We start from the raw sequence: 15,864 nt of genomic DNA on the forward strand, positions 1-15,864 counted from the left end.
TAGCCTGAGAAAACTCATGATCACTCCCAAGACATAATAAGATTTTGTAAAAGAGGAGTAGTAGTGGGTAGTATGTATTATTTTTATAACATAAAATCTGGATGCTGCAAGATACTGAAAATCTCAATAAAATGGCTCTTTTATGGAGACTTTATATTTGTAAACAGGACATCAGAAACTGTTCTTTAAGGCATAGCTATAAATAGGATGAATAATCTAGGTAGGACAAAATATAATAAAAAGTGTTTTAAGTGCTTAAAAGATCTAACTTATGATCCTAAGAGTTTCAAAGATTCAGAGTGTCACTGGATCTTGGGCTGAAAAACACTTCAGTGCTCACATAATCACTTTATATGCTCGAATCAAATTTTCATTTAGATAGAAAAGGATACAATAAAAAAAAAACACATTTCTGTTGCCTTTAAACAATTCTTGAATTGAACCTTTGATTACATTGCTATAAAGGCCTTTTAATGAAGAAACTCTCTCTATTAATAAGGATTGGCAACTGCTCTGTAACTTATGGTCTTAGAGATATGCTTGGGTCAATGAGTGATAAAGTGACTTGTCCAGAGTCACACAATCAGGATATATCAGAGATAAAACTTGAACTCAGGTTTTCCTAATCTTAAGACCTGACTCTGCTATGCTGCTTCTCATTTACATAACATTTACACATTAACAAAGCCCTTTTCTCAAAATTACTTTATGAGGTAGGAAGCATACTGTTATCATCCCCATTTTATAGATGAAGTAATTGAGTCCCAAAAGAGAGAAGTGACATGCCCAAGAGGACATGGATAGTGAATGGCAAAACCAATTGTAAGTCATAGATATCCTGACGCAAGCCAATGTTCTATTATATCATCCTTCTTCAGTAGAAAGGTTTCCTTTTCTCCTTTCCTAGTCTTAGACCAATTAATGTTAAGTTGTTAGGACTTGAAATCTGGAAAAAAGATTTTAAATGATTATCTTTAATTTTTAAATTTTCTTTAGTTTTAAAGATTTTTGGCTAATAAATTTCATTTATTTCTATATGTTTCTTATTACCTTCCGGTTATCTGGATCAAAATTTCCATCTTCATCTGATTTCTTTGACACTAGAATAGAAAAAAAGTTCCATTTTAAAATAGAATGTATTCCCAGTATTAGCATTTCTGCTCTATGATCCAAAATTTTGAAAAAAAAAAATTTTATTGAAGGTTTTTATTTTCAAAACATATGCAAGGGTAATTTTTCAACAATGACCTTTGCAAAACCTTGTGTTCCAATTCTGCCCCCCCCTTCCCTGACCCTATTCCCTAGATGGCAAGTAATCCAATATATAAACATGATAAAAAATAATATCTAAGATTTTGAAAAAACTGATAATGACATATTAATGCATTTTTGAAAGTAGCTCAAACCTAAGGCACCAACAATTCTTTCCTGAAAATGTCTTTTTTTATTATAGCTTTTTATTGACAAAACATATGCATGGATAATTTTTCAACACTGACACTTGCAAAAACTTCTGTTCCAACTTTTCCCCTCATTCCCTCTACTCCCTCCCCTAGATGGCAGGCAGTCCCATACATGTTAAATATATTAAAATATATGTGAAATACAATATAGTATACATATTTGTACAGTTGTCTTGCTACACAAGAAAAACTGGATTTAGAAAGAAAGAAAGTAACCTGGGAAGAAAAACAAAAATGCAAGCAAACAATAACAGAAAGAATGGAAATGCTATATTGTGTTCCACACTCATTTCCCAGTGTTCTTTCTCTGAGTGTAGCTGGTTCTGTTCATTACTGATCAATTTGAGCTGATTTGGATCCTCTCATTGTTGAAGAGAGCCACTTCCATCAGAATTGATCCTTATATAGTGTTAATGTTGAAATATATAATGATATGATCCATTTTTTAAAAAGGTGGGGAAGATAAGAGATTTCAACGGCATAATAGATAGTCCACAGAATCTGAGCCAGGCCAGAGCGGGAGAAAATGCCTTCAGTAGGAATAGCCTGCATATGGAAATCCTGCTTGTCCATGTCTATGCTTATGAGTGTATGAGACCTGTCCTACAGATTCATTAATGGTCTCAAATAAAGTGTCCTCTCATTATAATGACTTAATCACATAGTCTTAGGATTCTGACATAGCCCATTAACATCTTGAAGGATATATGTGATGGTTTTAAAGTATGCTTTTTAAAAAGAAAATGACAAATTATGAAAAATGACATTTTTTAAAAAATCCATAAATATTAGACCCAGTTATTCACAGAATCATGAAACATAAGATTTGGAGGTTACCTAGTTCAATTCATACCTGAAGCCTAAGATGAATTCTATGTAGAGCCCCCAAGAGAAGTGTTCATCCAGACCCTGTTCAAAGACTTCCAGTCATGGAAAACTTATGACTAGTGAGGCCAATTATTCTGCTTTTAAACACTTTTAATTTTTAGGAATTAAAAAGAACCTGGAAGATACATCTATGTAACTTCTACCCATTGTTCTTACTTCTACCCACAGGGATCAAGAAAAACAAATTCAATCTTTTTTTCATATGATATTCATCCAAATATTTTAAGGTAGCACTCATGTCTCTAGTCCACTTGGCCCCAGACTACTTTTCCCATGTTAAACATTTTTAGTTTTTTCATCTAATTTTTAGTTTTAGTTTTTCATTTTTTAGTTTAGTTTCATATATTCTATGACACTGTCTCCAGCTGCTCTCTTCTGGATACATTCCAAGTTAGTGAAAGTGTTGTAAAGCACCTTAGTTTTAAAACAACATAATTTTAATGTATCCCTATAAAAAAGAAAAGAAAGTAATGAAATGGAAAATGGCATTTTAAATTTCTACATAAAATACTGAACACAAAAAACATATCAACAAGGAATGAAACCATATTAAATAGAATTAGGTCTTCAAGAAGGCATTTCCTAATTCTATTACAAATTTTGCATTATATTTGAGTATATGAAGATAAATATTTATATTCATATATATAAATATGTGCATAAAGGAGTTAGAATATAGGAAGGTGATCCCACCTTCAGGCTCCAAGTCCTATGATGTCCTATCACACTGAAAAGCACTTAATGTTGGCCTAATAACAATGGACAATGTGAGCTGGGTTTCCACTTTTTTCCCTCTCAGTTGCATTTCATGGTAAAGAATAGAGAAGCTGGGAAATGGAATAAAGAGGATTTAGGCTTGTCCATGAGAGAGGTGATCCTTTTATTTCCTGTTTTGTTAGCCTATTTAGTTTTCCATCATCGATTAATGATGCTAAAATTACAAATAAAAATTGCCTCCTCTGAAGTGTGACTTGAATTTCCCAGTGTTAATCTGATCACATAAATACCTATTACCTTTATCCTTTCTCACATTTATGGATCATTATCTCAGTGAATCAATTGATTTGATTGTTGCTTTATTGAGTTGTTTTGGTCATGTCCGACTCTTGATGAGTCCATTTGGGACTTTCTTGGCAAAGATAATACTGGCGTGGCTTATCATTTATTCCTCCAGATCCTTTTACTGATGAGGAAACTGAGAAAATAGGGTTAAGTGACTTGCCCAAGGTGATAAAGCTAGTAAGTTTCTGAAGCCAAATTTGAACTCAGGAAGATGAGTCTTCCTAAAACCAAGCCTAGTGCTCCATAGTGATACCTATCTGCCCTTCATTTGATTAAATTCCCTCAAGTTTTAATACTCAAGCTCTGGATAGAAATGATCTTATAGAACTGACTATAGTGTAGAGTACTATATACCATGACCTAAGACTTGTTAGTCTTGTTAGTGTGAGGGAGAAACATAGTCTTCAATATTTCCTGGGACATTATCTCCCATACTTTTCTAAGGATAAAAATAAAAGTAGGTCAGATAATACTGGCCAGGAGGCTGAACTTTGACAGGAGAAAGCCCCCAATTGAATACTGAGAAGTCAAGTTTTGTATTCATCAAAATTTCATTAGTTTCAAAGAAAAAATCATTTTCTACTTTAAAGAAAACATACCCAACTTTCTTTTTATTAAGCGAAAAGGATCCCTAAGGAATCAGAAGTAAAATTCTCCTTTGTTATGAAAATTCAGTGAATAATATCATTTTTAAGAAAAAAAAGTATTTGTGTAAATATGTATGCTCAGACTCATCGACACAGATAATAAGGGGATCCATTGCATTGGCTTCTTTTGCACAGCCACTATTCCAGTTTCCTCAAGGATAACAATGTACAAAGGCCAGAGAGCTGAGACTCTTCATTGTATTAATAAATCACAAGGATTTATAGTTGGAAAGACAGGCTACCCAAACTTCCAATAGTATATAGTGCCATTATTGGACAAAATTCTAAGTTGTGGGATGTGGAAAGAAAAAAAGACAAATATGACCTTTTGTTGTTTTCTTTGTGTTTTTCTTTATTTATGATCATATCTATGTGTGTATGAAAGGAGGTATCCTGCTGCATAAATTCCCTTCAGCAATTCAGATCAGTAACTCTTCTATTACTTAGGCTTAGAAGAGTGTCCTGAGGAACTGAGACATTCTGTCATCCAACCATGTAACATGATTTCCCAGTCTGCCTTCTGTTTATTCCACTAGGCTATCTTTCATTTTGTTTGTATTAACATGATTCTAGAATGAAAGTGCCAGAGATTATCGTACCACTGTACTTTACCGTGGTCAGTTATTATCAGGAATAGAGTATCCAATTCGAGAAACTACAAGTTGAGAAATACTAACATTGGTTATTGGAATGTGTTTAAAGGATTGTGAGTAGACTGAAAACCATGTCAATCAAGGATTAGTTTTTTTTTTTAAATGGGGGATATCTAGAAAATAGGACTGGATGGGGAAAAGAAGGAAGATCTGAAATTTATTTATTTACCTAATTAGTTTTATTTATAAATACTATGTATTATAAATTATATTATATTATTTTATAAATTACATTTTATATAGTATATTACATACTATAAATATAAATATAAACAATCTTTATAAATTTGTAAAATATCTTTATTTAAAGATAAAATAAATCTTACATTCCAGAGATCCACAAGATTCTACTATTAAATATGAAATTGCATGTGCATAAAATGGCTGTTGCTTACACTTGTTGTTGTTTTTGTCGTGTGTGTGTGTGTGTGTGTATTTAGTATGAAAGAGGGCTTATTTTTTTTTCTCCACAATATCCCTCATCCTGGGTGTGGGTAAAGACTGTCTGCCACAGTAATGGTTGTTGTAGTAAAAGGTTAGAAGTGAATAACAATTTTATTTCATTTTCATTAAAAACAGAAGGATAAACTATAGCCCAGTAGTAAAAAGTCAGAGGCCACACCTAAGAAAATAACCCTCAAAATACAAATGTCATAGGTTGGTACACGTGCCAGTGGCATGATCACAAACTATCACAAGGTGAAACCTAGGAAGAACATTAATGGCCATGTAGTCCACCAGGCCATCTAGCATCCAAGAGGTAAAACAGGCAAGCCTGGTCTAAGATGGTCAGGCAAGAATCTGAGGAACTGAGTGTCCAATTGATATGTGCTATAGTTCCATTTCAAATCACTCAACATGATGACTCTGCCAGTATCTAGTATTTCTAGATAACCCTTTCCCCTTGATTTGAATGAGCTACAGCTATGGACAGCTCTTTGCCACTGCAAGGATAGAACTAGGTGGTAGATTAGGAATCTTAGAAGTTTTTGGCTTTAATTAAGGAAGAATTTTTCTTATAATACATTTCTATAATTGTCATATCGTACAAGGAAAATCAGACCAAAAGGGGGGAAATCATGAGGAAAACAAGCAAACAAACAAAAAGTGCTTCACATTAAGTATCCACGTCTCTGGATGTGGATGACATTTTTTATATCTAGTTGATTGGAATCATTTTGAATCACCACATTGTTGAGAAGAGCCAAGTCTGTCACAGTTCATCATCACATAATCTCGTTTTTACTGTGTACGAAGTTTTTGAGGAAGAGTTTCTTAACAATTAGAGCGAGCTAACAATGGATCAAAAGATCCTGGGTCTACAGCTGGACCTCAGAGTTCTTGTCGTACAACCACCTCATCTCACAGATGGCGAGAGGGCTCAGGGCAGAAGTTAAGTGATTCTATTGGAGAAGAAAGTGACCAGCTACTCCAGTATCTTTGCCAAGAAAATCCAAATGGGGTTGTGAAGAGTCAGACAATGTATAACCTCATTTCCTGTTATTTGATTACTCTACCCCATGAACTCACCACGCTCATTCACATTTAAGTGTCTTTACTTTCATTATATCCTGCCTAGAATATCTTTCTCTTTTCCCTTCTCCATCCACATTCTACTAGCCTTTTTTCCATCCACTTTCTTCCATGAAGATTTTTTTCCCTAACTAGTCAGTCTCTTATTGATTCTTCCCTCTTCTCAACTATTCCTCTTAAAGTCGATGCCCACTGATTGCTAATTGTTGCCTCTGCTCAAACACAGCTATCTCCCTTATCATATTCTTTAGCAGTGGCAAGGAGCTGTCTACAGCTGTAGCTTATTCAAATCAAGGGGAACGAATTATCTAGAAATACTGGATATTGACAGCATCACTATAATGAACGATTTATCTTTCTTTTCTTTTTTTTTTTTTTTTTTGCTGAGGCAATTGGAGTTAAGTGACTTGCCCAGGGTCACACAGGTAGGACGTGTTAAGTAAATTTTGATGGATTTAAAATGAAACTATAGCATATATCAATTGGACCCTCAATTGTTCGGATTCTTGCCTGACCATCTTAGATGAAGTTTGCCTGTTTTACCTCTTGGATATTAGATGGCCTTGTGGACTAGATGGCCATTAAGGATGTTCCTATGTTTCACCACTCAGTCTATGATCCTGACTCTGGCACAAGTACCAACATTTGTATCTTGAGGGTTATTTACTTGTATGAGGCTTCTGACTTTTTACTACTGGGTTATTGTTTATCCTCTTTCTTTTAATAACAAAATGAAACAAAACTGTTACTCATTTCTGATCTTTTACTACCACAATTATTACTGTAGCAGATAGTCTCTTACCCAGACCCAAGTTTAGCGATATTGAGATAGAGAAAAGTAAGCCCCCTTTCATACTAAACACACAACAACAACAACAACTGTAAGCAACAACTATTTTATGCAATTTCATATTTAATAATCCAGAGCAGTGCTTCTCCAAGTAGTGGTCTAGAGAAGCCCGAGGATCTCTGAAACTCTTTCAGAAGGTCTATAAATTCAAAATTACTTTTTATTTCTAATATAATAAATATCTATAAATATAATCCACAGAAACAAAAACTATTTGTACAGAACATCAATAATTTTTAATAATAGATATTGAGAACAAAAGTTGGAGCATCACTGATATAGAGGGCAAAATAGTGATAACATTGACTTTTTTGGCATTATGGGGAATACCAGGTTTCTATGGAACACACAAAAAAAAAAGTGCTGGCATGAAGGTTCTGAGAAATAAAATCAATATTGACTAGATTTTCCCTTTGAATCTTAATCAGTTGGGTTTTTTTTGTTTGTTTTTTAGTACAAAACTGCTTATTATATTTCATAATTACTGTAAGAAAAGAAGCTCAATTTCTTCTTTTGGGGGCCTCTCAAAGGAGCCAGACTGTCCTTTTATTTCCTCTCATGCTGCCAGACTCTGGGATATTCAATATTCAAGGATATTCAAGGCATCTATTAATTAATTTGATTAATTAATTAATTAATGAGAAATTTTTAAGTGTTCATGCCAAAATCAGATTGAAAAAATACTTCATGAGAATTTTAAATTTCAAGTTATGTCAAGTCATTGATCACATACATGCCTGAATTCTTATTACTTTTCTCAGCTGCTCTATTCTTTGGCATGAAATCCAACTGAGAGGGAAAAACCTGGAGCCCCAGTTCATATTGTCTATTCATTGCTGTTAGTTCAATATTTAATGCTTTCCAGTAAGACATCATAGGGCTTGGAGCCTGGAAGAGATTCTAGTTGTCCTATATTCTGACTCCTTTATTTTTAGAGAAGAGCAAACTGAAGTTCATTGAGGGAAAGTGATTTGCCTCAGGTCATAAAAATAATTAGTGGAATCAGTATTCAAATTCAAACTCTCAGATTCTAAATCCAAATCTTATAGTGCATTATTCTTCTGTGTCACTAAGAACTAGTGTTCCTGTTGTGACAACAATATGGCCATTCTTTTAAAGTGGTGACTCACTGGGATTCCTGAGGACAACAATTTCTAAGCTTCAGACAGCATGGCACCTTGTGATGAAGAGCATGGCAACAGCCATGGGGATGGAGATGTTTTACACAGCAGGAGATGATCCTAAGGTTAAGTCTAACTTTTTTTTTTTAATTAATTTTTAAAATGCACTCAAAATACCTTTTGTGACAAGAAAATAGAACATATAGGACAATCTGCATGTCTGGGAAAAAAAAAAAAAAAACATTTCCAGGCAAAACTTTTGTAAGACATCCAACTTAGTACACTTCTCACAGAATCTGGGGTTTTGTAACTCAAAAGCTGTCCTAGTTTCAATTTTCTCAGTGCTGCTCTAACATGCCAAGTCAATTTTTAAAAGAAAATAAATATTCTTCCAATTTGATTTCTTCAACAAAAGCACTGCCAGGGGCTATTAGCCATTCTCTCAGTGAGTAGAATTGTCATTTGTCTTCCTTCTGAGTGTAAAGTTTCCTTCAAGAACTTTTCTAATTGACCCCTTAGGTAAATGGAGAGTTAAAAATGAAGCTAAAAAACAAACATCTAAAAACATCTAACTTATTTTTTTCGAGATCCACTGACATAACTGGTTTTGACACAAGTGCTGAGTTGTAATCTCCAAGGTCAACTATCTTCTTTCTATGTATCTATATATTGATTGACATATAACACACATGTAACATGTATACTGTGTATATGTAGGAATATAAATTTCTATGTGTGTGTGTGTATATATATATATATATATATATACACAATTAATTTTTGTCAATGATATGTACAATAGCACAAAAGAATTTGAATACTCTGTTGGCATTTAAAAATAAATTCAAACAGCATTTAGATGACAGACTAATACATGGATAAAAAAATGAGAATATTTAGAACTTTCATCCTTCAAATTCTACCCTTCCACCAAAAAAATCAAGAATATGCATTTAAGGTTTTACCATTTCAAATCTCTTAGGTTAATACTTTACAGATGAGTAACTTACCACCTACATGAGGAAACCCACTTAGTGTGGTGTAGAGACAAAATACCATAATTGGAGTTGGGGAACTTGAATTTGAATCTGCTCTGACATTTCTTAGATGACCTTGGGAAAGCTGCTCAAATAAAGAATTGGACTAAACAGTTTCTAAGATGCCTTCCTGTTTTAATTCCTGTGATCCCATGAAAATATTATTAATATTTTTTATAGCAGGATTGAATGTTTTGAGACTCTTCTCTCAGAGTAGCTGATGAAGTTCATGACTTCATGATGAAGTTCAAGATCCTATGCAGGATCTTGGGGTTAAAAGGAATCTCAAAGACCATCTATTCCAATTCATTCTAACATAGGAAAATATTCATCCTAGGTAGCCTCTTGGGAAGATGTTCATTCATTTGTTGCTTGATCTCTTCAGGTCTCAGTTTCCCGAATTTGAAAATGAAGATGTACTAAATTATCCTTTCAACTTGCCATTCTATCTACCTTGCTTTAAACCCTCTGCTTCAGCTCTAACATGTAGTGATTCTATGATTCATTGACTGAAAGAAATCTGGAAGAAGCCACTGTCTTCAAATTCATATAATTAAAAATATATATTTTCTTGCCTGAGAAGAGGAAACAAAACCTAAACAGGGAGTTTGTGCAGTCGGGAGAGAGAATGGATGCTCATTTGAACCCAAATAATTTATTTCAGCCTCAAGTGACAAGAAATAAATTGAGTGAACTAAATCTCTTTCCCTCCCTCCCCATTTCCTTCCCTCTTAGAATGAAGTTAAATCACATTATCTATAAAGTCAGTCAATATCTATTTCTCGGCACTAATTAGATTTCTTTTAGTGGCCTTAAAATATCTTTGTCCTTTCAAGGTACAGGAAAAGGGAATAAATCTGTGATTTTATTAGTATTTGTAACTCCCAAGTGAAGAAACTCCTTATCAATACAGATTGGCACCTTCTCTTCAAGTTATAATCTTGTAGAACTTCTCAAAAAAAAAATGGCATCAAACTTAACTAGAAATGTCTTGATTGAATCTTGACTTAGAAAATCATAAATTAATACTATCTATGTTATATTATACTTTCTATTATTTTGTTAAACATGTTCCAATTATATTTTTATCTGGTTCATGCTTTACTGGGGAGTTTTGGGGTTGTGAATCTGACACCTTCTTTCTAAAATATTGTGAGGCTAAGTGATTTGTCCGGGTCCCTGTAACAACTCTTTTAAAATGAAGCATATGTCACAGTTTCTGATTAAGTCTTTCTTAGATCGTGGATCTTACTTGTCTGGAAATCTAAATGTACCTCCACATGTGCATAATGAGAACTTGAGATCATTAATGTTCAGAGGTTTTTTGGAGTAACTAGTCATATGCTGACTTTCTTTTGCTTTAGTTTCTGAAAACATGACTCCTGGTAGTGACTTTAAATAATTCATGTTTAGATTGTTTTATGCCAGAATCACAGGATTTAAAGCTAAGTAAGGCATCATTTTAGAGAACATTCCATCCATTTTCTACATATGGTGGCCAGAGAAAAGAAGGGATTTGCCCAAAGGTAAATATATGTTTTGTTTTTTTTTTGAGACAGAGCCATGACTTCAAATCTAGTACTCTTGCTATGAAAACTTAGCTGCCTCTGTTGAGTTGAAATGATCACTCATCAGGACAAAAAAGATTTGATTCAGCTGTAAATCAGAATATAGAAAACATGCAGAAAATAGCAGTATCAACAATGAAAACCTGAAAGAAGAGGAAAGCAGACTCTACCATTCTGTTTGTAGATGGGGGGTTTCCTATAGATGTTATCTTTTACTCCAGAGTCTGAGGAGGAGGAAAGAAAAGAAAGGAAAGAACAAAAGAGTGAGCAAGCAGTTGTGACAATTTCCATTCTATTTCTTAAAACAAAACAAAACAAAACAGCTTCATTCCTCTCACACAGTTAGGAATCACCATAATGGCCTCCTGCCCATTGAGTATTTTTCTTTAAAGGACAGAGAACCTTACATAGAGAAAATTAAATAGGACATCTATTGCTGAGTCAAGTTACGAATATATCATTGAATGTCCCCAGTTTTAAGGTAGAAATAATGGAAGCTATAAATTTAGACATATTAAATACTTTTCTCAAAAAACATAAATTTGATGCTGTAATCCAGCTGGCACTCACATTTCTGCTCCTAGATATATGTAATTATAATTTCTTTATATTTTACAATTTATAAACCATTTTCCATACAAAGAGATAATTCAAATATTATTATCCCCATTTTCCAGATGGGGAAACTGAGGGTAAGGAGTGAAGTCACATGGGCAAGAAGAAGTGGATCTTGGGTTTGAATTCAGATCTTTGCAGCTCTCTATACTATATATATATATATATATATATATATATATATATATATATATATATATATATATAAATATAGATATATAGATATATATAGATATATATCTGCCTTATTAACTATCATGGAAAATAAATGCCACTTTACGATTATTATAGAGCTTTAAAAAGCATGGTTATTTAGACAAGTGTGAACACTTTATGTCCCCACTTATTTGATCCTATAGCACATTGGCATGGCAGAGCAAGAAATGGCCCCTGGTTAGTTTGGTACCTTGTTGGAGGACATGGAAAGAACACTCTGCCACCATTAAGAAGATGAGGGCTCCAGGAAAAAAAGGAAGTGTCAGAGAGTACCATGATATTCCTGCTGAAGGGCTTATGTGGTGATTAAACCAGATATGAGAGGGAAATCCTTACTGGGGGAAAAGGGTCATCAGTCTAGTGAGTAATTCAAGAGAAGGAGGAAGCCAAAAGCCAAGTCAGACTGGAAACTGAAGTTTCCCAGTAATGGCAGAATCTGAGGGAAGCCAAGGATAAAATATAGGTGGCCAGCCAGGAGAATTTTCCTAGTATGAGGAGACTCTTGGTCTTAGAGGTATTGATGAAATGACGGTTTTTCTTCTTAATTAATTGAAAACTTGCCTTTGATAGGTGCAGTGTTTACTTTCTGCCCCCTTCTTATAGTACATTTCTATGTGTCCATGGGCTGACATGTATACCATATTCTTGCCTTGTATGGCTCTGCTTTGCTCACAAGATACCATAGAAATTCCTTCTCCCCCAACCTCTTTCCCCTTCCCCTCAGGAGGTTAGCAGCAGGAAAAATTATCCAAAGTGAAAGAAATTTTAGTCTTCATTCTGCCATTCACACAGGAAACTCAACCCCCCCCCCCCAGACACCCAACAATGAGATAGGAGATAACAAACAGACTAGAGGGATAGGGCAGTAAGAGATCAAAGCACAGCCCTGAATGCCTACCTGGTACATGGAAATGTCTAGGAGCCTGCTGATAGGTAGAAGGTGAAGGTTTGCTGTCTGAATACATGGATAAACTGGGAGTGCTCCGGCCACTTTCACTGCCTCCAAAGGGAAGAGCAAAGAAAGCAGATAAAAGGAGAAAAAAATGGAAAAGCAGAGTATTTCAAGCACAGAAAGCTTACTTACAACAGGCCTGATCTCCTGTCCATGGTGCTGGCCAAACTCTGTAAATTTAGCATTTGTCCAAAGTTTGAGACCAGGCCTAATTGACTTGCTAATCCAACATTTCAATCAAATTTGGACACAAGACACCCAAGAACTATGTCCTATAACTATATATTCGGGTTAAGATATGGCCTCATGGGCAAATGGCAAAGCAATAGGATGGTGACTACTAATATTGCTAGATGGTTTAGCAGGGAAGCTTAGTAGCTAGACCGGATTGTCTCATTGGGACTTTTGCTCATTTAGCAGACATCCCTGTAAGTTTTGCTCTCAGTGTACATTTCCCAGATCCAGTAAATCTCTTTTGTGGATTTCTGAGATTCAATAAAAACCATTTGAACTCTCTTCTCTGTTCTATTTCATTCAAACACAGCAGTTTGACACTTCAATTAGGGAATCCACAAGAGAATAGCTTCAGAATTTACAATGGCAATCAAGACCCCCAATTTAAATGTCATTTTGTGAAATCTGAGATCAACTGAAGACCTCAATGGCAAGGATTTCTTATATTCCCCAAATTTTATTTGGTATAGTGAAGAGAAAACATCTTCCAACTCTACTTTATTTTCCCCATTTTCTTTTTAATGTCAGTAAAGTTGGATTACCAAGTCAAAAATTAATAATGCCATAGCCAATTGGGCAAAAAAGTTCCCAAATAATGTGCCAAATGAATGGATTTATCAGATGTTAATTTGTTTAGCTAAATAGGAATAGAGTCTAATTTGTTTCTCATCCGATTATACTTAAAGAAACCCTCTATGGCATTATAGCACAGCTTGGCAAATTAAAAGTACAGCTCTTATTTGGAAAGGGATTTGGGGAGAAAGGAAGGAAAAGAGGGACTGAAAAAACATCAAATTGGATTGTAGCAATTCAAAGCAAGTGGAAGCTCCACATGACATTGTTATCCCACAAAGCCTCTGAGAGAACCATTTTAGTGAGGATGGAATGTAGAACTGATGACAAGTTAATGGTGAAGCTTTTTGCAAGGATAGGACTCAGGCTACAGCATGAATTAACAGCCCCATGGGAGTGCACTGCCAGCTGATGGGAGGGGTGACAGGGACCCTTGATTTAATGATGACCATGCCCACAGAAAGAGGTGCAAAAACACAGTTGGGAAGGGTGGTAGTTGGTTGACTGAGCCTCTTCTGCCTGGGAGAGAGTGGGACTGACCATTTTACTGATTATGTATGTGAGGTTTCTCAGGAACTCCATCACTCATTTCTATCTTTTGAAATGATTTCCACCTCCAAGATGAACATACCTGAACTCTCAGAACCAATCTTTTCAAATCCCTGAATATTCCTAGCAGTAGTGCTCTAGTCAGCCCTCTTGAAAATAAAGAACAAAATTGGAAGGATATCACACCACAGAAAAGTTTTTAGTTTTTTTTTTTTGTTTTGTTTTGTTTTAGGACTGGGTTTGTGATTTTATTGCAATAGGGATTTCCTGTTGAAGAAATTCTCTTTGTCAATGAAGACTGTTACCCACTTTGCAACTTAGTCTTGGAGTTGCTTGGGGACATAGCAAGGTTAACTAATTCATTCAAGTGTCACACAGCAGGTGTATGTCACATAGAGGGGAAGTCTTCCTGATTTCAAGACCAGATCTCTATCCATCATACTAGCTCATAGAGTCCTCAACTGAAATTCTCTGATCCCTCCTATCTGCTTTACAAATCTTATTTCCTGCCAAACATATGTACCATATCTAGAGAAAACTGAGTCAAATTTTATATGAATTTTTTCTATGTCTTGGTCTATCACAAAGAACAAAGTAAAAAGGAAGGAAATAAAGGTTTTTATGTAATGGCAATAGAAATATTTTTACTGAAGTCAGAATAAGGGGAAAAAAGTTCAATGAAAATATCAATGCTAAGTCTAAAAACAGACCCATGTTCTTGGCAAGACTTACTATGACAAAAAGCAATGGATTCAATTCTTTTATATACCTTAATCATACATCTTTCCTTAACTATTATCCCTCAAAGATTTTTAACCTGTGAAATTCCTGCAATTCATGTAAGTAAGTGGCTGTCCTTTTCCTATTATCCACTGATTTTCAGTTCTCAAAATTATTTTTCATGACCAGTAGAATAAAAGTTCCTTCAGTGTAGGGACTATCTTATTTTTATATAGATACTTATTGATTGATTGTTTGACTTCAGAATCTGGAGCAAAGTTTCTCTCTATTCTACCCCCTGCTATTGGTCTTTAATTTCTTTACATCTCACAGATTCCTCTACTATCTCGCCCTCCTTCACTCACTAATCAAGAACTACTCATCATACTTCATCATCTTTTGGAATGGTATCAGTTCTGACACTCTACTCTTTTACCACAGACTCCTATCCATCCCTCTTCACTTTTATTTATGCAAAATCTATTCTTTAAATTTGCCAGAATATCCAGTTTGGACATCACTTATTCTTGAATCTATATAACCAACACTACCTTCACTTGCTGAGATAAGGATCCTAGGATGACTACTTAAATGTTTCTTTACTTACTCCCTTAAAACTTCTCATTCTCCTGAGTTTCCACCATCCCTAACCTGAACATCCATGTCTCTGACTTCTGATGGAATGGATTAAATCATGAAATTTCATCACCTTCAACATCTACTAATGTTTGTTACATAAACTTACATAAATGGATTATCCTTGTACCCTATTCCCATCAACTATTTATATCATTTTTCACAGCATATTGCAAAGCTCATCTTTTTTTTTTCTTTCCTTACCAACAAACCCAATTCTAGATCACAAAAGGAAAATCAAAATGGTATAATGAGAAAGGGAAATTAATTTAGACTTCAAGGGCTTCAGTTTTAATACCAATTCTCTGACTTAACTATTTGTGTGGTAAGCCACTTAACTTTTATGAGCCTCATTTTCTTTATCACAATGGTGGACTAGATGACCTCTTTTCAAGTTCTAAATACTATGACTTCTGCAGATACCTCTGCTTGTACTTCATGGAGAATATTGAAGTAATTAGTGAACACAGACTGAAAAATTCCAGAAGAGCTAGAAACAAGGAAAAGAGAGAAGATAGAAACAAAAGAGTAGCATCATTCTATAAGA

The 15,864-nt window shown here is 34.6% G+C and overlaps 1 protein-coding gene across 4 annotated transcripts in view; it reads right to left on the reverse strand.

The window, feature by feature from the left end:
* Positions 1–15,864, reverse strand: part of ABLIM2 (actin binding LIM protein family member 2) — a 310,433-nt gene that overhangs the window by 47,604 nt on the left and 246,965 nt on the right. For 2 of the 4 annotated variants that reach the window (XM_051965982.1, XM_051965981.1), the window contains exons 14-16: positions 12,552–12,653; positions 10,993–11,046; positions 1,051–1,100 (exon numbers count right to left, since the gene is read on the reverse strand). In XM_051965982.1, coding sequence (XP_051821942.1) covers positions 1,051–1,100; positions 10,993–11,046; positions 12,552–12,653 — 206 coding nt within the window. Of the gene's footprint in view, positions 1–1,050; positions 1,101–10,965; positions 11,047–12,551; positions 12,654–15,864 lie in introns of all 4 variants that reach the window. The other 2 variants (XM_051965979.1, XM_051965980.1) reach the window with 1 other exon arrangement.

This window comes from Antechinus flavipes, chromosome 6, assembly GCF_016432865.1.
Source record: "Antechinus flavipes isolate AdamAnt ecotype Samford, QLD, Australia chromosome 6, AdamAnt_v2, whole genome shotgun sequence".
Taxonomy (NCBI): domain Eukaryota; kingdom Metazoa; phylum Chordata; class Mammalia; order Dasyuromorphia; family Dasyuridae; genus Antechinus; species Antechinus flavipes.